The sequence below is a fragment of the Desmodus rotundus genome, chromosome 7 (assembly GCF_022682495.2).
Source record: "Desmodus rotundus isolate HL8 chromosome 7, HLdesRot8A.1, whole genome shotgun sequence".
Classification (NCBI taxonomy): domain Eukaryota; kingdom Metazoa; phylum Chordata; class Mammalia; order Chiroptera; family Phyllostomidae; genus Desmodus; species Desmodus rotundus.
In genome coordinates, this window is record NC_071393.1 from 13,168,952 (window position 1) to 13,189,943 (window position 20,992).

Here is a 20,992-nt window from a genome sequence, read left to right on the forward strand (position 1 = left end):
GGGCAGGGAAGGGGGGGGTGGCTGACAGGAAAGCCATGCCCTGCAGAGGAAAGCTGGAGCCCAAGCCCGGGCCAAGGCGAGTCCAGCGCCCAGCCAACTGTGTGTCTGTGGGCTGGGGCGCCAGCTTTTCATTAACAGCCATGCTCTGCGCCCTTAGAGGGGGCCCGGTGACCTGGGGCCAACCCCACTCTGCTTCAGGGAAAGTGCACGAGCACAGGAGGCCCAGGTAACCCTGGAATCCAAATTGGGGGTCCTCAAAAGGTGAAATCCCCATCCCACGGGCCTGGCCTGCACACACCTTCCAGGGACTGTCCTAGGACGGGGGCTGCCAGTAGGGGGACGATGCCTCTGTGTTGGACAACTGCCAGGTTTATATCCGGAATCGCCCCCCCCCCCCAAACCTCCACCTAACAAGACTGATGGGAGTACGAAGATGGGGGGAACTCATTTTCACACACGGACCTCACGTGTTAGAGACAAATGTCCATCTGGCAGCTCCTGCCTGAGGGTCTTCTCCTTCGTCCGCAAGTCTCTTAATTGTTTCTTCCTTTTGCACAAGTTCCACCTTATCCCACCTAGGTTAGGGGTGCATCCCAGATGCAGTCCCTGTCCCGGTGCGGCCTGGCCGGCACCAAGGGGCCTACCAACCCCTTCATCCGATCGCCAGCTTTTACCCGCTGACTGTTCAAAAGCCGAATCCTTGGCTCCTCTCAGGCCCTGTGGTCAGCGAAGGCCAAAGAGGCGCTTGGCCTGCCTTCACGGCGGGCCTCTCCCATCCTGTGACTCACCACGGACACCTCCGCTGAAGGGATCTGTGGCCAGTTTTGGCCCACTGAGCCTTTCAGAAATCTGTATTCTGTCATTCCGTCACCCACCACCACCTGCCCTTCAGTTCTATGGCTCCTGAAAGGCAGGGGGATATCCCGGCAAGAGACCTTCCACCCTCAGTCTTCTCATCTGCATGACGGGAAGATGGGGCCTGCCTTAGCGGGCTGCCTCAGCACCCCCACCTTGCACCCCGAGCCCCACTACTCAGGAACCGGACTGACACACAGCATAAGGCTGCCCCTCGGTCCTCGCCCCCCAGTTTACAAACCAGCCCCTCCTGCATTTCTCCAGCCTGTCTGCAAGGACAAGTCCTGCGTCCTGCGGGGCACAGGGCGCCACTGCCAAAGTCTCCCGCAACAATGCGCCTCCCGGTTCCAACAGGGGCCGCCAGTGGGAGCTGAGGGCCCCTCGGATGTTCTGCTTTTACCCCTCTTCTCTGCCAGGGCCTCCTTCAGACCCGAGGGTGCTTTTCCCTCCTACTGCCTTGATTTTTATGGACCGAGTCCCCCACCTTCCCCCACAGCACTTAGGCAAATTCTGCAAGTGATTCAAGAGCCTTTAGTTCAGGTAACTGCAAAAATGAAATAAAGTATAATAGCCCCGGCTCTCCTCCCACCTCTGCTTGCCCCTCTAGGCTCTGCCCCACCCCCTGCTCCACATTCACGAGCCTGCTCTCCTGGGCTACAGTATCGTTTTGGTCCAAAGCCACCCTCGGTGGGGCAGCTGGACCAGCCTAGAGATCCGGAAGCTTGAGGAAAGCTGAGAGGATCCCAGAAGGACCCAGGCTGGTGAAATGAGGGATGGCTCTCGTGCTAGGGCCCAGTGTGGGTGCTGTGGCACAGCCTCCCTCTTGCAAGCTGACCTTTGTCATCTGAAGTTGTGAGACACACCCCAGACTCTTACTTGACACTGTCACTCTGATGTCCCAAGAGCCCTTGGCAGCACACACCTGCAGGTCTCAGGGGAGCCTGGCCCCTGCCCAGACACCCACCCCCACAGCCCAGGCTCCGGGAGGCCGCTGTGCACCTGCCCCAAGTCACTCACCAGCTTCTGGAAGAGGTCGCCCACTTGCTGCTGGTGACTCCACTGCTGCACGCGGGGGAAGAGCCCATCGTAGAACTCCTTGTGGATCTCGTAGAGCTCCGGCACCTTGAAGAAGATGGTCTCAATCTGCTGGCTTGTCAGCACGGGCTGGGAGGTGGTGGCCGCAGCCTTCAAAGGCTTCATGGGCTGGAAGAGGGCACAGGTGAGGCCATGCAGGCAGCAGGTGAGGCGGCACAGATGGGGGGCTTACCACTTGTCAGGGGCATGGTATGGCCACAGAAAATCGTGGTTATGTGACATCTGTGCTTTTATTTTTAAATTCCATAAAAAATGAAAATTTAAACCCAGCTTGGTTTGGCACCTGTCTTACAATGCTATCCTCGGGGAGCTCCAGCTTCTACATGGGTGGGATGTTCTGGCCCATCCACAAGTGTCTCAATGACTCCAAGGAGAGTGGGTGCCCCCAGGCTCTGCCAGCTGACCTGCAGCCTGGGCTGAGTGAGCAGAGAGCTCCCTGTGCCCCTGCCCTATCCCTGCCCAGCCCCCTGTACCCTCCTCACCAGCAGCAGGGCCTCTAGGTGGCTCAGGTAAGTCTCCTCACTGGCCAGGATTCCAGACAGGACCCATTTTCTCATCTCCAAGCCCTTCTCCAAGTCCAGCTCACTCTGTAGGAGAAACAGGTCAAAAGTCACACCCGGGAGACGCTGTCGGAGGCGGCCCGTCTCAGAGAGGAAGGCTGGCTTGTCAACCTGAGGACAAGACTCTGAGATGGCTCCAGGTGAAATTTAAGGGTGTCACAGGTACCCCAGCAGGTCAGCCACTCGCTTGTGGAGCCTGCAAACTCTGGAGGGTCTGCAGCAAAGCTGAGAGCCACCCTTGGTCTTAACGCTGAAAAGCGTGGGGCTGAGTACGCCGAGCGAGGCCTTCCCCCACACCTGCCCACGACCAAGGAGGGGCGGCCCCGGGACAGGCTGAGCCGAGGGGTCATCGGAACCTACCACATAGCCACCCCAGCTCCCTCCGCTGCTTGTGACTCCTTGCCTGCATTCTCCGCCACTGTCACCTGAACCTTGGACTGAAGGGACACGCAGCTCTGCCTCCTTCCACACACCCTCCCTCCTGGCCACAGGGGCAGAGCTGGGGGCTGCTGTCACCTGCCTGAGGGCAACCTGTTCCCTGGGCTCAGGATCTTTGTCCCTCGAGTCTGCTCTTCTGATTCTGTTGGCAGGGACCCTCTTACGGGTGGGCTTCGGCAAGGTCCACCCCCCCCCCCCCACCATACAGCTCTGCTGCCACGTCACTGGATGCTGATGTGGGGTGGGGTGGGGCAGAGTCCACGCAGCTGGAGACCACATTCCCGTCCCAGCTGTGATGCCATTATGGGTCACAGCGTGTCCACCGGCACCTCAGCGTTTAGAGTTCGGGCCTTTAAGGAAGTCATCAAGTTAAAATGAGGACTTTAGGGTGGGCCCTCCTCCAACATGACTGGTGTCCTTACAAGAGGAGCTTTGTGGTCAGAAGGTGCAGACTCCCAGCTACGAAATAAGCAAGTCCTGGGAGGTCATGGTCAGTGTGGGGACTGTAGCTAGTAATACTATATGGTATTTTTGGAAGTTGCTAAGAGAGTAGGTTTTTAAAAAACATTTTATTTACTCATTTTTGGAGAGGGGGAATGGAGGGAGAAATAAAGGGAGAGAAACACTGATAGGTTGCCTCCCACACATGCCCCGACCAGGGACCTGGCCCATAACCCAGGCGTGTGCCCTGACTGGGAATCAAACCAGCGATTCTTTGCTTTGTGGAATAACACCCATCCCACTGAGCCAACACTGGGCAGGGCAAGAGTAGATTCTCAAAGTTTGCAACAACAACAAAAATCTGTAGCCATGTGAGATGGTGGGTGTTAACGAGACTCGCTGTGGTGACCAGTTCACAATGTATACATAAATCGAATCGTTACGTTGCACACCTGAAACTGATATAATATGTCACTATCTCAATATAAAAAAAGGAGATTAAGATGCAGGGAGAAGACAGCCATCTCTAAGCTGGGGAGAGAAGCCTCAGGAGAAACCAACCGTGCCAACACCTTGATCTTGGACTTCCAGACTCCGGAAACACAAGAAATAAATCTCTGTCGTTTAAGCTCCCCTGGCCGCCTTGTTACGGCCATCCCGGGAAACTCACACAGACGATGATGCTTGAAACACGGAACACTGCTGTGTGACTGCCCCAGTGGGCGAAACCTGGTGTTAGGGGCTGGCCAGTCCCCACCGCAGTCCCGCGGGGCCCCAGGTGGGGAGGGGCCCTGCGTTCGCAGAAGGTGAGGTAACAGCCCTCCTTTTCCTCCATCAGGTTTCCCAGTCCACGGAGGAGCGTGGGACACCCCCCGCTGTGGCCGCCCTCGGGTGTGGGACTGGAGCCCTGCCCCTGCAGCCACTCACTCACGGCCCCACATCATTCAGGGGATGCCTGCTTGGGTGCAGGCTCCTGGCCCTCGGCGCCCTAACATCTGGGGCTGGAGGATTCTCTGTGGGGTACTGAGTGCCATCTTGTGCCTTGTGCGGTGTTAAACAGCATTTCTGGCCTCTACCCACTACATGCCAGTAGCAACATATAGCTGCAAATGTCTGCAGATGTTGCCACACGTCCCCTGGGCCCCAATCAACCCCAGGCGAGAAACACTGGTGTCAAGGAAAAACCTGAGGCCAGCTAGGGCCTTGTGGTGTCACCAGTGGAATCAGGACCAGCCGTGTGGCCCCTCTGTGCCCCCAACCCTGATGTCCCTCTCAACTCTCCCAGCCAGGTGAGACAGAGGCACTCTGCGGTGCAGACGGCAGCCCTGCAGGGAGCACCCAGACCAGGAGGCAGGGAACAGGGCTGCAGAGCCAGATCTCCCTGGTGAGCTCCTCCTGCCCCGATTCTCAGCTGCCTGAGTGTAAACTGGGGACAGGGGCCCAGCCCCTACGTCCCATCTACCGCTGTTTTCTGTGTCCCTGGGGCTTGTACCCCACCCTTGCTGCCCTCTGGGATTATCCAAAGAGCCTCCCTGGACCTGCAGTTTGCTTCAGGAATCTCTAAGTGTGCACGAGCAAGGTGCATGCACGTGTGTGCACATGCAGGCATGTGCACTTGTGTGGGGACCAGCCGTTCGGATCTTGGCTGAGAGCCGCTCCAGGGAAAGGACATCCAGGCCCCACAACCACAGGGCCACCTCCCTGAGTACGCTGGGTGGTGGCTCTGCAGGGGAGCCTTCTGGACACGCTGAGCCTGACCTTGAAAGTCCCCGTGTCAGCGCTGTGTCTGGAACAGGTACGAAGTGCTCAGTGAAGATTCACTAGAAGTCACTGAATGGATCTAGAACTCCATGCTGGGCCTGCGTGGGCTGCAGTCTTGCAAAGCTGTGGCTTCCTTTTGGAACCCTCATCTGTGAGACAAGCAGGTCCCAGAACCCAAGGCTGCCAGTGCAGCCTGCTCCAGGCCTGAAGTGCTACCGGAGCGCAGAAGGTCCGGTGCGCATGGTGCGCAGACATGCCGGGTAGGGGCCCTGATGCCTCCTCTCCTCTCAGCCCACCGAGCCACACTGTGAGTGGGGCAGCACTTGCGGGAAGCAGCTCTCAGCCGACGCTGCACGTGCCTCCCACCATGTGTAGGTGCCCTCTGCCCAAGCAAGGGAAGAGGTGAAGGTGAAGGGCAGCCACCCACCCAACCACGTTTCATGGAACAATCCTGCTACTGTGAGTGCGGGGGTGGGGGTGGGGAGGGGGATGACAGCCCCACCCTGCACAAGATGCTGGTGCTCACGTGGGTTGGTGGCAGCATTGTGCCTTGTTCCCGCCCACAGGGTTTGGAAAACCGGGAGGAAAAAGATCGCAGGCAGAACAGCACTGAGGCCAGCTTTCCCTGTTTCGAGGGGCACGGCCAGCTCGGGGAACATCTGGCCCAGGGACCTCACAGGGCTTGGGAGGAGACTCGGGGGGCGTAGAGGCACCCATACTCAGATCAAGAATCTTCTCCTGAAACCCCGAACAGGGCTGGTGGCATCGGACAGGCTTCCTCTCGCAGAAGAGAGGCGGGAGGAAGGGCACAGAAGAGGAGGGCACGGAGAGCAGGGCCAGGACCAGGGTGATTTATAACCCACCCTGGGTAAGTGCCGGTTCTGGAAGGGGCACGTGAATCCAGTCAGGGCCGTGATGGTGGGGGCACTGCAGTGGGAGGAAGCCGGAGGAAAGGGCAACTGGGAAAGGAAGGCGGTGAGTGGTGGAGGAAGGTCTCCTCCTGCTGCTGCCCAGAGCGGGTAGGGGGCCGGGCAAGGAAGCCAGCGAGCAACACAAACTGTGAGACTGAAAGAGCAGATAAAAACAAACTGGGGGTGAAGGGAGGCAGGAAAAGCTGGGCGAGGGACCCAGATGACCAGAACGCCACCTATCAGCCAGCTGCCAGGCCCACAGGAGCTATGGGCTGGAGCTGAGAGAGAGCTGAGGAATGGCAGCAGCAGCGGAAGTGTGCGGGGTACCCCTCATCCCCAACCTTGGGGAGCTGGGGTGATCAGGGCACAAAAGCACAGCCGTGAGGGGCAGATTGCTCCCAGCTGGGAGTTCAAAGCCAGCACAGCTGCTGGAAGGAACTGTGGGTAGGGGCTGTGGCTGGACACTGTCCTGGGGCCCAGCCAGCAGAGGGCAGAGGTTGGCCTCTGCACAGGGCCCCATGCTGGGGGGACACCCCCAGACCCACAAGTAGAGGTGGAAGCATGCAGGGCAGAAGGGTGATTCCTGTGCCCACCCCCTAAACCAGCTCAGCAGGCTCTCAGGAGAGAGGGAACGGCCCGGGCTGGCCCCAAACACCTGGTTTCCCCAACTCTGCAGAGAAGACAGGTGAGGCCACCACTAACCCTCGTAAGTCAGGGCCTCCGGGCCGAGTAACGTGGCCGAGCTGAGTCACAGGGACACAGGTGACGTTGATCCTGCTGCGCCTGGTACAGAGCCTCACTGGGGCCCCCGAAGAGTCAGAGCGACCATGACAAGTGAATCATACAAGTGAATGAACTTGTGGTTGCTGAGATAAAAGCACAAGTCGGAGGTATAATTTCCGCTGCACGGTCACAGCTGTCTCGCAGATAAACCGCGTGCGGGGCTGGCCGGCAGCAGAAGTGTAAGGCGGGTCTGTCTGTCCTCAAAGGCGCCTGAGCCAGCTTTGAGTTCCCTTTGTGAAAGTGCAAAATTGACTTCAGAGTCGGGGTGATCATCGGCATACATGCATTTACCTTGGCTTCTTCCACAAAAAAAAAGAAAAGAAAAACAACAAAAAACCCCAAAGCATCTGCGGGCCCTGCCAGCCACCTGCCGGGGCAGCACCTGGGCACAGCCATGTCTGCAGAGCCGCACCCGAGCCCACGTGCTTCCTGGGCCCCTACATGCCCACGAGAGGCCCCTGGCTAGAGGGCCCACCCAGCTCCACCATGCACTGGGGGACCCTGCACATGACAAGGTATGGGCGGGGGTTGCCTCTGCCTCTCCTGGCTGAGCCCAGTGTCTCCGGGCCTGCCCCTTGCTGGTACCCCAGGGATGGGGCCCAGCAGGTCAGTGTGAGGAGCGGAGTCACCCACTGTGTCACGGGGTGTGGAGCCTGGTGAGCACGGGCTGCTCAACAAGGTCAGCTTCCTGCTCTGTGCCTCCATGTCCCCCCCATGAACAAATGGATGGGATGCTGCCAGGACACTAGAGAGCCTCAGGAAGGCCTGCCCATGCTGCCCAGCAGCTGGGGGCGATGCTCGGACCCTCAGCCCTTGTCCTGACACTGCTGGAGGAGTCACCAGCCAGCTGGCAGCTCTGGCCCCCGACGCCCAGGAGGGTCCGTGACACTGCTCTGCTTCACTTGGGACGGTGAGAGGGGCAGAGGTCATGGAGATGGCCTGCCAAGGCCTGCTCTTCCCAGTGTCTCCAAGGCAGTGGAGATGAGGGTCTGAGGATAGGAGTCCGGGGGTGGGGGGCCAAGTCCCACAGGGCCTGGGGCCTAGGGAAGGCAGAGCAGTCTCCTCCAGGGGCCTGAAGGCGGAGCAAGGTCTTGTCAGGTGAAGAGACCTCAGGGACAGCAGATGGACAGGGAGGACCTGTCCCAAGTTCAGAACTCCACCTTCTTCTTCAGGGACCTAAGGATCCCTGTCTGTACCAAACCACACTTCCAAAGCAAGAAGGGGAGTATAGGCAAGGAAGATGTGAGAAAGTGTCCACTGAGGGATCAGGAAGGTTTCCAATGTGACGGCTGTGTGGCCTCGAGCAAGCTGCTTCACTTCTCTGAACCCTGGGTCCCTCACCTGTGAAACAGTGGCACCGGACAACGGACAAGAACCACCCCCCGGGGCAGGTGTGTGCTGCACGCTGGGTTCCCCTCCCATCTTCCTGTCTCAGGATGAGAGGCCCGCCCAGAACCGAGGTCTTTAGAAATCACGGGAGCATAAGTAAGAAGCAGTCTTGCCGCCAAGATGCCAGCCCAGAGAGGCAGTAGCAGCCAAAAGACACAATTTTAGCTCTTCTTTGCAGCAACAAAAAAGAGCAGATTCCTCTCGTTTTTAAATCTGGGGTGGAAATCACCCAGAAACAAGCTAAGGAGAAGGGGGGAGGTATGTGTCATTAGGGGCAAAGGGACCAGGGAGACAGAGGAGCCATCCACCCCAGGGCCCAGGATCTTCTCAGGAAGGAAGGAAGCTAGGGCCAAAGGGGTGCCCTGGCCTCAAAGGCGGGGGTGCACGTCTGGGCCCCCCGGCACCGAGGACATGCTGTCCTGAGCTTCAGCACTGCAGAGGGCGGCAAGGACTCTGCGCCAGGCTGGGCCCGCACACACTGTTGCCGGGACAACACGGGACTATGTGGCCTTGAGAGAGATGCCAGCCCAAGGGCTTCCCCAAGGGCATCTGCTGAGTGTGCCACTTTGTACTCGCCACTGAACCTCGGGGCCTCACTGCCACATCAGTGGAGTGGCGGTGGCAGCAGGACTGCTAATGGCAATGCGATGGCAGAAAGACCGTGGTGGAACGGACAGGGCCCTCATCAGCACCCCCTGTGGTAAAACGGAGCAAGTGCGTTTTGTGGTGTGCAGGGCTGGGAGCCTGGATGGCACCCCTGCTTGGTACCACTGCTGGGGCCAGCCCCCCCCTCCCCCGCAGCCCCTCAGTTTGAGCTGCCTGCCTCCTCCAAGGCTTGGCTGACAAGTCCCATGATCCCCTGCTAAACACACCCAGCAGGTGGTCCCTGTGCCCTCAATGGAGGAATGAGAAAGGAGTTTTAGTGACCCGCTACCCAACCTTGGCTGCTGTCGCTTACTTGGGACTTGACCCTGAGCAGAGCAGCTGCACGTCAGGGAGCCTCTGGGACAAGGACAGCTGGCCTGCAGCTGAGCCCAAGCCCCACCTCACACCTGGCCTGCTGGCCTGGGACTCACCGCTTTGGTGGACTCCAGAGCCCCAGAGGCCAGGGCATCGCGGCCGCCCCTGCCCTTGCTGCCGAGGTGGGGTGAGGAGGAGGGCGAGTCATCGATGTAGGGCAGCCCGTCCTGGTGGCGGCGCTGCTCCTCAGCCCGGTCCGCCGCACAGCTGTATCCGGGCGGCGTTCCGAACGACGTATCTGTGTGAGCAGAGAAGCAGCCTGTGTTAGAGACGGGGAGTGGGGCTGAAGGACCCTCTGCCTGGGAGTGTCTGTACCCCACCAGCCCCAGCAGGCTCCCAGCTGACGACGTCTGCCCCCTGCAGGCATCAAACAGGGACCTTCAGTGCACAGACCTTCACCATGGACTGGCCAAAGACCCCGGGGCAAAGAGGGGACAAAACAGCAGCTCGCTCCCCAGACAATATGAGACTGGGCTCTGAATGCTGTCTGGGACACATCTGTCCTTGTCCCGGGAGGGGGGCCGGAGCCATTATAGAGAGGCCCCAAATTCTAGTGTTGCTGTCAGGGATAGTCCTCATAGCTGTGACGGGTGAAGAGCACAGGCCAGCACAGCAGCCCGGGTGCAAGCCCTGGCCGCCACACCCCATACCCGCCCGTCCCAGCCCAGGAAGGAGTTCTGCAGCTGCCTCCCCTCCCCTCCCCCGCCCTGTCCTTCGGCCGACTCCCAACCGGCCTGGCAAAATCCCTGACTACCTCTACCCCAATCACTGTGCTTGCCTCTGGGGACAGAGAGAGGCTTATCCTACAACACAGTCCCTGATATAGGGGACTGTCTAGTCACAGAGAGTGGCACTTCCTTCCCATCTGAAGACAGACACCTCCTTCTTCTGGGAAGGGTCAAGTCAAGGAACATGCATAAGGGACCCGTGGACAAGGACAACAGGGGTCCGGGCGGGTAGCAGTATTGAATGTGGGAGGTGGGGGTGGGCAGCGCAGGGGAGAGTAATGGGGGAAAAAGGGGGACAATTGTAATTGAACAATAAGATAATTAAAAAAAAATTAGAACCCCCCTTCTTCCCAGGCTAAATCATAAAGCTACACCCCTCGGCCTTTCCACAGTTCTGTTCCCAGACCCCTCACCAGGACGTCAGGCCCCACAGCCCAGCCCTCTCCAAGCCTCGCGTGAGGTCCACTTCTGGACTCCTCCCGAAGGGCACATTCACGGCCCATGGGTTTTCCGCCAGGTCACACTGACTGGGTCATGTTGATCAGCTGACATCACATTCACCGTGACTCACCTGCAAGCAGTACCCCCAAAGGTTACCACCACAGGTGGGCTCCGCAGCAATCATTCACCAGTTTACAACAACCTCTGCCACCCGCTCTGACCTGGCCCGCAACCCAGGCATGTGCCCTCACTGGGAATCAAACCAGAGATCCTTTGGTTCACAGGCCGGCGCTCAATCCACTGAGCCACACCATCCAGGGCTGAGTAACTGATCCTTTTAAGTCTGGGGTCTACAGAGCCAGTCACCCCTGCTGTATTCCACCTATGGGCTGCAGCCCACCGTCCCAGCTAACGCAGACTGCCACCTCCCAAGAACCAGAGCTACGTGAGAAAAGAGGCTTGCTCCCCCCTCCTTTCTTAGAAACAGCCAGTGAGAGAAGCTCTCTGGGCCTGGACACGCAGGCAGCACTGCGGACCTGGTGGCGGAGCAGCTGAGCACTTCCCGCAAAGCTCTCCCAAAGCTGAAACCGACACTGGGACCCTGCGGCTACGGGAGATTCAGGGAGAGAGAGGGAGGAGGATCATCTGAACAGCTCACCAGCTGGGGAGGAGGAGAGCGAACAGATTCCAGCTCAGAGCTCTGCAGACAGCAGCTGGCTTAGAGTGGAAAAGGGACCTGTCCGGTGAAATCCAAACCCTCCCCCTCTTCAGGCAAGTTGGCTCAGCAGCCTTGGTCCCAGCACTCTGCAAACCTATCCTCTGATGCAAGGAAAAAGGCAACAAACAAACAAACAAACAAACCCCCCAAGAAACAACAAAAAAGGGGGAGTAAGTCAGAAGCAGAGGGGTGGAGGGTGGGGTGTGGTGCCCCAGTCAGTGAGAACAGTACTGTTTTTATTTTTTAATCCTTTGAAAATTTAAATACAGAATTACCGTACGATGCAGCAATTCCACTTCTGAGCACACATTCCAAAGTGAATGCAGAGATTTGAACAGACATTTCTACGCCCACGTTCACAGCAGCATCACTTGCAACGGCCAAATGATGGGAGCAACTCCAGCGCGGGTGGACGGTGAATGAATAGACACCATGCGGTTGGGACACACAGTGGAGTATCACTCGGCCTTAAAAAAGGAAGGCAGTTCTCATGCACGGATGACCCTCCAGGACATCACGCTAAGTGGAACAGGCCAGTCACGAATAGACAGATTCAGGTAATTCCGCGGGTATGAGCTCAGTACCTAGAGTGATCAAATTCGTTAAGAAAGTGCAATGGTGGATGCGAGGGGCTGGGGGAGGGGAACAGAGAGCTGCTGTTTAAGGGGGACAGCGCTTCAGTTTGGGGAGATGACAAAGTGCTGGAGGTGGGCGGTGGAGACCACTGCACAGCAGTGTGAGCGTACTTAACGTCACTGACCTATACCCTTAAAAATGGCTAAAATCGCCCACTTTAAGTTATGTATCTTTAACTACACACACACACATTTCCTAAGGTCCCTCCCAGCCAGTGGCAATGTTGGGGTGGCTGTGCTCGGGGAAGGCGTGAGGGGGCTTCCCTGATCACCAGCGGCCCCCTGCAACCACATCTGAAATAAGCTCAAAACAAGCACAGAATCAAAACTTCCAAGCAGTGCGCTCCCGAGCTGATGAGAGTGGGCGTGGCAGTGGGATATTCCCCTATCTACGATTTGTTTAGTAATGAGGACAATACAGGAAAGCTTTGCACATGCTCTGCCAATGTCACCTCAAGGGGAGACCCTGGCGTCACACTCTGGACCACACAAACTGTCACAGCCACGCACCTGGTTCTAGCTTCCCTCAGCTCGACAGAGTTATTAACACATCCCCTTTTCTGGGCCGTTTCCCTCCCACCAGCATTCTTCCAATCCAGGATGGTTGAGATTCCTGCCAGTGAACCTTCCGGGGTCAGAGGAGAATCAGCCCATCAGAGATCACACGCAGCGCCCACCCAGGACCCTCCCTGTGATCGCTGCACAGCGTGTGCCTGCAGACCCCATCCCCCAGCTCTCTGAGCGCCAGCCCACATCTGCTTCAAAGCACCAGCTGCTTCAGACCAGCCTAGGCCCTTCAGCTCCCCAGTAGCTTGTCTGTCTCTTCTTCAAGCCTCTGTTCAAACAGCTCCCATAACTTCGACACTCCCCTCCCCGTTTTTGCTATTACAAGTAAGAAAACAGGCGCCTCCCTCCGAGGCTCTGCCAGGCCCTGCTGGGGCCTCTCCTGCAGGGGGCTCCCACACAATGTGTGCAGAACCCAACTCAGACGCCAGCTGTGTGTCTCCTGGGAGCAGCCCAGCAGAGAGACGCGCCTGGACCCAAAGCGCCCAGAGGGCCCCCAGGTCCCGTTTTCAGGTGCCTTGCTACCGCCAGAGGTGTGGGGCTCCAGGTTCCCAGCTCCTTTCCCACCATCTGGCCAAGGTGCTCCAGGGTGAGAGCCTGGAGTAAGACCTTGGGAGAAAGAAAGGTTATGGTCTCAGCCCTCCCCACCCAGAACAGAGGGGAAGGGCCAGGGGAGGGTTTCTCACAATGGGACCCAGAGAAAGGGAGGAGGAACACCGGGATCTTGGGTGGGGGAGGCAGAGAGACTCGATCCTGCAGAGAGACCCCGGGAAGGGTGGTCCCCCATCCCTGTTTACGCTGTCAGCAAATGGCTGGGCTTTGCTTTTTTAAAGAAGTAAAAGCCCATCAAACACCACCTTCCTTCCAGCAGTGGCTGGGTCAGCTGCTGTGGGGAGGTCTCTGCGGAAGTGGACATGGAGACCCCATCCCATAAAATCTGCAGCAGCCCTCCTTCCCCAGCTCCTGGCCTCGTCTCTCGCCCCTGCCTCCTCCCCTGGGCCACAGGCAAGCAGCACAGGGGCAGTGCTGGGGCCGTGCTGGTAACTTTTAAAGACTGCAGCTCCCACCCTTGGAGGGGCCTACTGGGTGGATATGGCTCTTCCAGGAGAGGCTATGAAAACCACAGCTGGGACAGAGAGAGCCGGGTCTCACCAGCGGGCCCAGACCCCACAGGTCGGTGCTGGCTCTGGACTGTAGGTCCACCCACAGCCTGAAGTCTCCCTCCCACCACCCTGTTGCCGAGAGCAGATCTATCCGCGGGCCCTGGCTCACTGTCCAAGGCCTGGCTTCTTTTGTTATGCAGCAGAACCTCAGGTACCGTCACAGAATATCTGTGGCGCTTTAGGGAAGTAAATTTTGCAAACAATGGAAAAACCTCAAATTGCTGACATGTGTTTGACAACAGATAGCTACTACCCTTTGCTGGGAACGTCCTCTGAGCTAGGCAGGGTGCCGGCCGCCCACACCCACCATCTCTTCGAACGCACCCCCCCCCCTCGGTGCACAGGAACTTCTAGATGTCCATTTTCCAGACAAGGAAACTGAGCCTCCAAGAGAAGAACAGGTGGGTCCTGACTGGACCCAGACCCACCTGTGTGGCCTGCCTATCGGGTCACTTTCCAAACACATTCCAAAGAAGAGATGTTTCTAAAAGCCGCCGTGCGGATGCGCCCCAGAGATTCCCTTCCTGGGTACGTAGCTAAAAATGAAAACAAGTACACACACCAAAACTTGTACCAGAAAGTTCAAGCAGCATTATTCACAACAGTAACAAGGAAAAACAACTCAAATGTCTACCAGCTGATGACTGGATAAGCAAACTGTGGGTGTCTACACAGTATCGTTCAGTTTTACGAAGGAGCAAGTACTGAGACAGGCTGTGACGTGGACGAGCCTTGAAAACATTACGCTAAGAAGGCAGTCGCAGAAGACCCGACTCCACTTGAATGATCGTCCAGAGTACGCACGTCCCCAGAGACAGCAGCTACTCCGTGAGCACGGGCTTCCTTCCAGGGCCATGAAAGCGTTTGGAAACTTAAGTAGAGGTGGTGGCTCCATGACTCTGAATATACTAGATGCCCCTGAATTGTTCACTTTAAAATGATCGGTTTTATGTTATATACTTTCACCTAAACCCTCCCTCCAAACATGCATCTGTTTTCCGCTCCCACACAGGGAACCCAGAGCACAGTCCAGCTGTTTCCTGACCACCAAGGGCATCATTCTGGACAGACGTCAGAACGCCTGGCACCATGACCCTGGGCCACCCACGGGCAGTTCTCTCTGAGCTATCTGGTTGGTTTCGGTGGTTCTTCTGCCTCCTCCCCCAAGGTCAAGTTGGCAGCTGGTCCTTCTTACATCTACACCAAGTGGGTCAAAATCCTTCACAGATGAGACATCCCCCCATCCAGTCAGTCACCGCACCCCGGCGAGAGGCCCGTCCTTAGAGCCCTTGGTTCTGTGGGAGAAAGGGGGGCACAGAGAGCACCCCAGCCTTCATGCTGTCACCCCAACAATGACATCGCCAAGCCAGCAGGGAAAGCCCCAGCTGCCGGGGCGGGGGGAGGTCACAGTCCAGACCAGTGTGGGTTATACAGAAGGCCCTGAGGCTAGTCCAACCTCCCAACAGGCCAGAACATACCAGATGGAAAGGGCCTGAGCCTGCCCTGCTCATGGCCTGCGCCCTGACTCTGCAGCAGCCCGCCGTGCCCTGAACGAGGCTGGGCTCGTGGAGAACACCGGCTGGCCGAAACCACAGCCCTCTCTCAGGGCTCTTCGCACTCGGGCTTTGGGTTCCAGCTGCTTCACAGGGTCAGGGACCTTAAGAGGAGATCACCCTGGATTATCCAATGGACACTAAATCCAATGACAAGTGTCCTCAAAAGCAACAGAGGAGAGAAAAGATGGTGGGAAGGAAGGGCTCCCCCATTTGCTAGTCATGATACTGAGCCATGGGCAGGCCAATGGGGGAGCCTGGGAGGCCAGGAGGGATGCCTGTTCTCACTCTCCCCCCAGTGCTACCCCTCCCGATGGGAGCCTGGGAGGGCTGGAAGGCTGGTGCACGTACACCCACGTTCACAGCAGCGCCCTTCACAAGGGCCGAAAGGTGGAAGCGACCCAAGTGTCCATCGGCGGAGGAAGGGATACACGAATGTGGAATGCAGATAAATGGAGTATCACTCAGCCTCCAAACAGAAGGAAGTTCTGTAATATGCGACATGAATGAACCTTGAGGACCTTATGTCAGGTGAAATAAGCCAGGCCCAGAAAGACGAATTCTGTATGGTTCCACTTCTGTAAGTGTGTTAGTCTGACAGGGCTGCCACAACAAAATACCCGAGACCAACGACAGAAACGTGCGTTCTCACAGTTCTGGAAGCCGGGAGTCTGAGATCGGGGTGTCGGCGTGGCTGGACCACAGCAAGAGCTCTCTTCCGGGCTCGCGGATGGACGCCCGCTCACCGTGTGCTCATACGGCCTTGCCCTGGAGCGTGTTCGTGGAAAGCCAGAGATGCACGCTCTCTGGCCTCTTCTCATAAAGGCACTATTCCCATCGTGGGGCCCCGTCTTCATGCTCGCGTGTGAACACAATTATCTCCCAAAGGCCTGTCTGCTAACACCTCAGTGGGATCAGGGCTTCAACATATGAATTTGCGGGGTGAGGGGGACCCCAACATTCAGTCCATGCCATGCGAGGTACCTCAGACGGGCAAATTCATAGACAGAAAGTGGGATGGCTGTTGCCGGGGCTGAGGGAGGGAGGATGGCGAGGTAGTTAGCGGGCAGAGTTTCAGTTTGGGAAGGTAAGAAAGTTCTGGAGACAGACGGTGGTGGAGGCTTCGCGACACTGTGAATGTACTTAGTGCCACAGAACTGCACGCTTATAAATGGTTGCCAGGATACATTTTATGCTGTGTGTCTTTCACCACAGTTTAAAAAATAAAACACTAATGATCGGACAAATTTGGGAATTAAATTTAAGAAAGAACGAAAGAAAAGACACGCAGTGTTATGGGTTGAATTGTGTCTCCCTGCCACCAAATTTCTCACATTGAAGCCCTAACCCCCAGTACGTGAAAATATGACCTTTCTTGGAAACAGGGTTTTACCAAGTTGATGTGAGGTCTTTGGGTTGGGCTGAGTCCTTACGAAAAAGGGATGCGTGAAGACAGACTGGCTCACAGGGACAATGGCATGCACACGCAAAGATGGCCCTAGGGACCCAGGTGCCACCTGAGCTGCGGGCTCTGAGACCCCCGTGGGCAGCACACAGCAGCGGCCACCTATGCTGCCCAGGTGCGCTGACTTCAGTACTCACTCACACCTCCACAAGGGAGCCTCTGGTATCGCCTTTTACAGGGGAACGCTGAAGCCGTATGCCCTGAGCCCTACTCAAGCTGAGTGGCAAAGTGGGGGCCCACCTGGGCAGGTCTGCCAGGCCAGGGCCACCTCCTGGAGCCTCAGAGGGTTTAGCCACGTGCTGAGCTGGCTCCCCCGCTTCAGGCAGCAGGACTTTGAGATGCACCAGATGCGAGCAGATGTTAAAAGCCAAGGAACAGACCAGGAGGTGGTAGCGTTTTGAAGTCTAGGCTAAAATGGATTTTCCCCTAAAAAATCTTTTGTGCTCGTGAATCAAGTGGCCAGGAACTCTCCCATCCTTGACCTACGCACTTGGAAAAGGAAATGCAATCCCTCGGTTCCCGGGCTCCCCTCTCCCAGCCTTCAGTGCCTTCTTCTACCACCCCAAAGAAAGAGGACAGACCAGCCGGGGTTGCCGAGGCCCCGCAGAGGCTCGGTTCATCTGGATGTTCCCACCAGTGGAATGGGGATAATGACACTCCACCCGCACGCCCTGAGGGGGCCAAGCAAGCCAGAGGAAGGACGGTCTGGAAGCACAAGCGTCATTAATCATAACTATTGGAAGCCTTGGCTATTCACATGGTCCAACCTGAGACAGTTACAGGTACTATGTCGCTCCTTTCCAGAAAACCACCTTTCCTGACGGACTTCTCCCAGTGTGGCTTTGCTCTCTACTTCCACGCCACGCTCCACCCGGGGAAATGTCATGAGGCCCACATGCTTGGGAAGATTCTTCTTGGGGCTGGAAGCCACATGTCAGCAGGGCCTGTGGCACCTGTCAGGCCACTGTGGGTCAGAAGGTGACCCTGGCATGGTGATCCCATCTGTCTAGCCCACTCCATAGCCCTCTAGGGCCCCACTGTGCCAGGCTCAGAGGCCCAGAGCTGGTCCACCAGGAAGGCCCGAGCCCTCCATCATCCCACACGTGCGGTGCTTCTGAAGTTCTCTTCCACGCCAAGAATCAGCGGGAGCAGAGCTCTCGCCGCTTTCCAGGGGCCTGGGACTCTGCAGGCCACAGGGTTTCTGTGGAGCACAGGGTCTTGAAAACAGCTGAGGAGCCTGCCAGAAAACAAGCTGGAGAGGATCTCGGTCCAGATGCAAGAGGAGACAAAGGACTAGCCTCTGCTCTTGACCTGAAACTTGAAACTGTCATGTGGGAATTACCACCTGCGGTGATAATCCCAGCTGTCATCACGGCCTGACAGCCTGGACCAGGCCCCATGCTCACTCCCCCGCTGGCCAGGCTCCCATCCTTTCCCCCGGGCACAGCTGTCAGACGCCCACTCAGGGCTCCACCTCTGCCACCTGCCCAGTCAGGACAGCAGGTCGTGACAAGGGCCTGGGGTATGCTTGGTACTGAAAGCACCTCTGGGGAAAAGTGAGTCCTCCAGGGAGAGTCTCAGCACAAGGACAGGGCAGCGCAGACGACCACACCGCAGAACACCCTGCGCCCACCGAGTGCAGACACACCAGGGCCCGCCCCTTGAGAATCACATGACCCCGGGAAGACCAGGTGTTGGAGAGGCTCCCAGAGGTATCCGACACCTGCTCTGAGCCAGTGCTTGTCCCAGAAATACCCCACATGGCAGTATGTCAGCGTGGCTCAGCCGGCCACCCTGCCCAGCACTCACACTGTGAGGCTGACAACACCTCCCTCGGGTACTGTGCAAGGCACAGAATTTGAGCTCAGACCTCCGGACAGGCCTGGAGAGAATGAGGCCAATCCCTGCACCTCACAACCTGGACCCCTGCCCGCTGCCAAAGTTGCTGTCCTGGCGTCCTTTCACCTCCAGAGTGGGCACCACCATCCCCCCAGTGGAGGGGAGCACTGCAGACCCCGTCAGATCACCCCTCTCCCCAGCAGTGCCTGGCACACAGCTGGAATCTAATGGCCGCCAGTCCTCTCCTGGTCCTCGTGAGGGGAACCCCAGCGCTCTTCACTCTGCCCACGTGGATCCTTCCCCTAACAAACGCTTTCTGTCTCCTGGAAATCACTCTAGGCTGTGCAGGTGTGTGTTCCCTGTTTTCACTTGACATGAGCTCTGCTCTTGGCCGGGGGGCGGGGGACGTCACTAGGAAAGCTGGGACAATCCAGCTGGACCAAGCCCACCTCGGAGCCACCAGCCTTCACCCACCCCTTCTAAAGAGGCTGCATGCGTCAGGAATGTAGCAGCTGCGGAGACAAACATCCCCTAGCTCCTGCGCTGCTCAGCCGTGGTGCACCCTGGGAAGAAACAGCCATGCTCGGAGCCACCTGGAGCCACACGGCAGAACTCAAGCACCTGTCTGTAGAGACAGAGCAGCTTTTCTGCAGGAAACTGAGAGCCTGGAGGGCACTTGGGCGGCATGGGAAAGGCCTCGAGCTGGGTGACAAGCTGGGCCTCTAGCCCCCAGCCCCCAGCCCTGGGACTCTGCCCCCAGCAGCGCAAACCCTGGCCTTGTGGGGGAGGCACTTTGAGATGCGCCTCCCTGAAAAACCTGAGAGACTCGCACACCCACCTATTGCAAGTTTCCAGAAAGACCCATGACTCACCGGTGACACACACGTCCCTCCCTTCTGCAGCCCATTATGCCTTAGAACTCAGAGGCCTGGACAATGATGTCCTCGCTGCTTTGAGAAGTTCCCTGAGTGGGAGAAGTGCTGACCTGGGTTTACACCCAATGCTCTGTCCCGAAGGTGGGGTTCAGAGCCCCCCAAAACCGTTAAAGAGAAACAGGAACTGAGTCTTCTCAGGCCCATGTGGTTTTCACCTTTGCTATGGCTCAGAAATCAAGAGCATCAGGTGCAAGGTACTGTGGAGCCAGGAAAGGTGATGTTGACCTTCACCCCCCGGCCCCTGGAGCAGCAGCCAACTTGTGTCCACACACCCCTCTCCCCTGCATGCCCCCCCACCGACTGTCACAGCTCCAGGCGGCCCTGGGTGCCGGGCCCTGTGGCCCAACCAGACGGGACCCTCCACCCCTCGATGCTGCATTCTGGGCCTTACATCACACTCCCACCCTTTCCACCCAGAGAGCTTCCCTCGGCCTCTGAATTCTACCAATTCTTCGCAGCCTGCCACTGCAACACCCCTTCCCCAATGTGACACAGTCTATACCGGCTCCACCTTGCCAGGGGGACACTCTCCCAGGTTCTTCCTTCACTCACTGGGTGTAAAAGAACCTCTTCAACTTTCTACTGACTTCACAACCCGCGTCCCGATGCCAGAACCCTTCTTGACTACTCATAAGCATCTCAGGACGGCCCTGACTGCCCAGGACCCGTGGACCTTTGGTGGACGGGCCAACCCCCTCCCCACTCATTCAATGCATGGTGCCACTCCAGGGCCCGGGTCCAAATAAACCACCACCCACCCGTACACACAGCTGACACTCAGGAGTGCCGGGAACACAAGATTAAAGGCAACCCCCCTTTTCTAAGAGCTGATGACACATAGTGAAATTTCCGTTCACGATCCCGGAGAGCCCAGCTGTGCACGGGCTCTGTGGAAACCCTCACACAGGCACCCCACAGCCGACAGCCACCTGGAGGACTCGGCCCGGCTTCCGAACATCTGAGGGGCATGTGGGTTGAGCTCATTTCTGAGTCACAAAGACCAAAAGTGATTTTTTGGGCCAGTGACGACTGGGAGAGCCTCCAACATCTGCCCATTAACCTCACGTGCTGCAGCCCAAAGGCCAATTTTCTGTGGGCCCCTGGCTGGCACGCCTCCTGCAGCAGGCGAGGCCACCATGCTCTGCTGAGAACCGGGAGGGGAAATGCTGACAGAGAGGGCAACGGGGCGCTAAGGGCCCAGGTGCCTACTACATGCACACAAGGGGCCAGCGCTGTACATTCATCATTGAACTGGATCCATATGCCTTGGGACAGGGAGGGGAGCAGTCATGGTGTCTTTTCTGTTTCCAAAGGACAACAGCCTGTCCAACACAGGGCGGAGAACTGCCACAGGCTGCCTCTGCCAGGAGAAGGGCCAGTGGGAGCAGCAAGAGTAAGGTGCTGGGGCTGGGACTGGCACAGGCTGCTCGGAAGCATGTTTCGAGACCTGAGCATCCAAGTGGGGCGACGGGGCCGCAGGCAGGCATGTGGGCCCGTGGGAGGCTCCAGAGCAGATACTCCTCACTGCACGGGGCTCTGCCTGGAGCTGCCGGGGCTCCCAGGAGACCACAGGAGGTGCAGGGAAACAGCAGAGCAGAGATCTTCCACCAGACCCCAGTAGTCCGGAGCCACTTTCCTCTCCGAGGCTTCGGATCTGAGTGTAGACTGAAACCATCTGAGTGGCCTCTGCCCGCCATA

General features: G+C 57.8%; 1 protein-coding gene across 3 annotated transcripts in view; it reads right to left on the reverse strand.

Moving 5' to 3' along the window:
• Positions 1 to 20,992, reverse strand: part of BCR (BCR activator of RhoGEF and GTPase) — a 105,803-nt gene that overhangs the window by 43,969 nt on the left and 40,842 nt on the right. For 2 of the 3 annotated variants that reach the window (XM_024566634.4, XM_053927975.2), the window contains exons 2-4: positions 9,310 to 9,491; positions 2,433 to 2,537; positions 1,873 to 2,058 (exon numbers count right to left, since the gene is read on the reverse strand). In XM_024566634.4, coding sequence (XP_024422402.2) covers positions 1,873 to 2,058; positions 2,433 to 2,537; positions 9,310 to 9,491 — 473 coding nt within the window. Of the gene's footprint in view, positions 1 to 1,872; positions 2,059 to 2,432; positions 2,538 to 2,870; positions 3,168 to 9,309; positions 9,492 to 20,992 lie in introns of those variants that run through there. The other variant, XM_053927976.2, reaches the window with a different exon arrangement.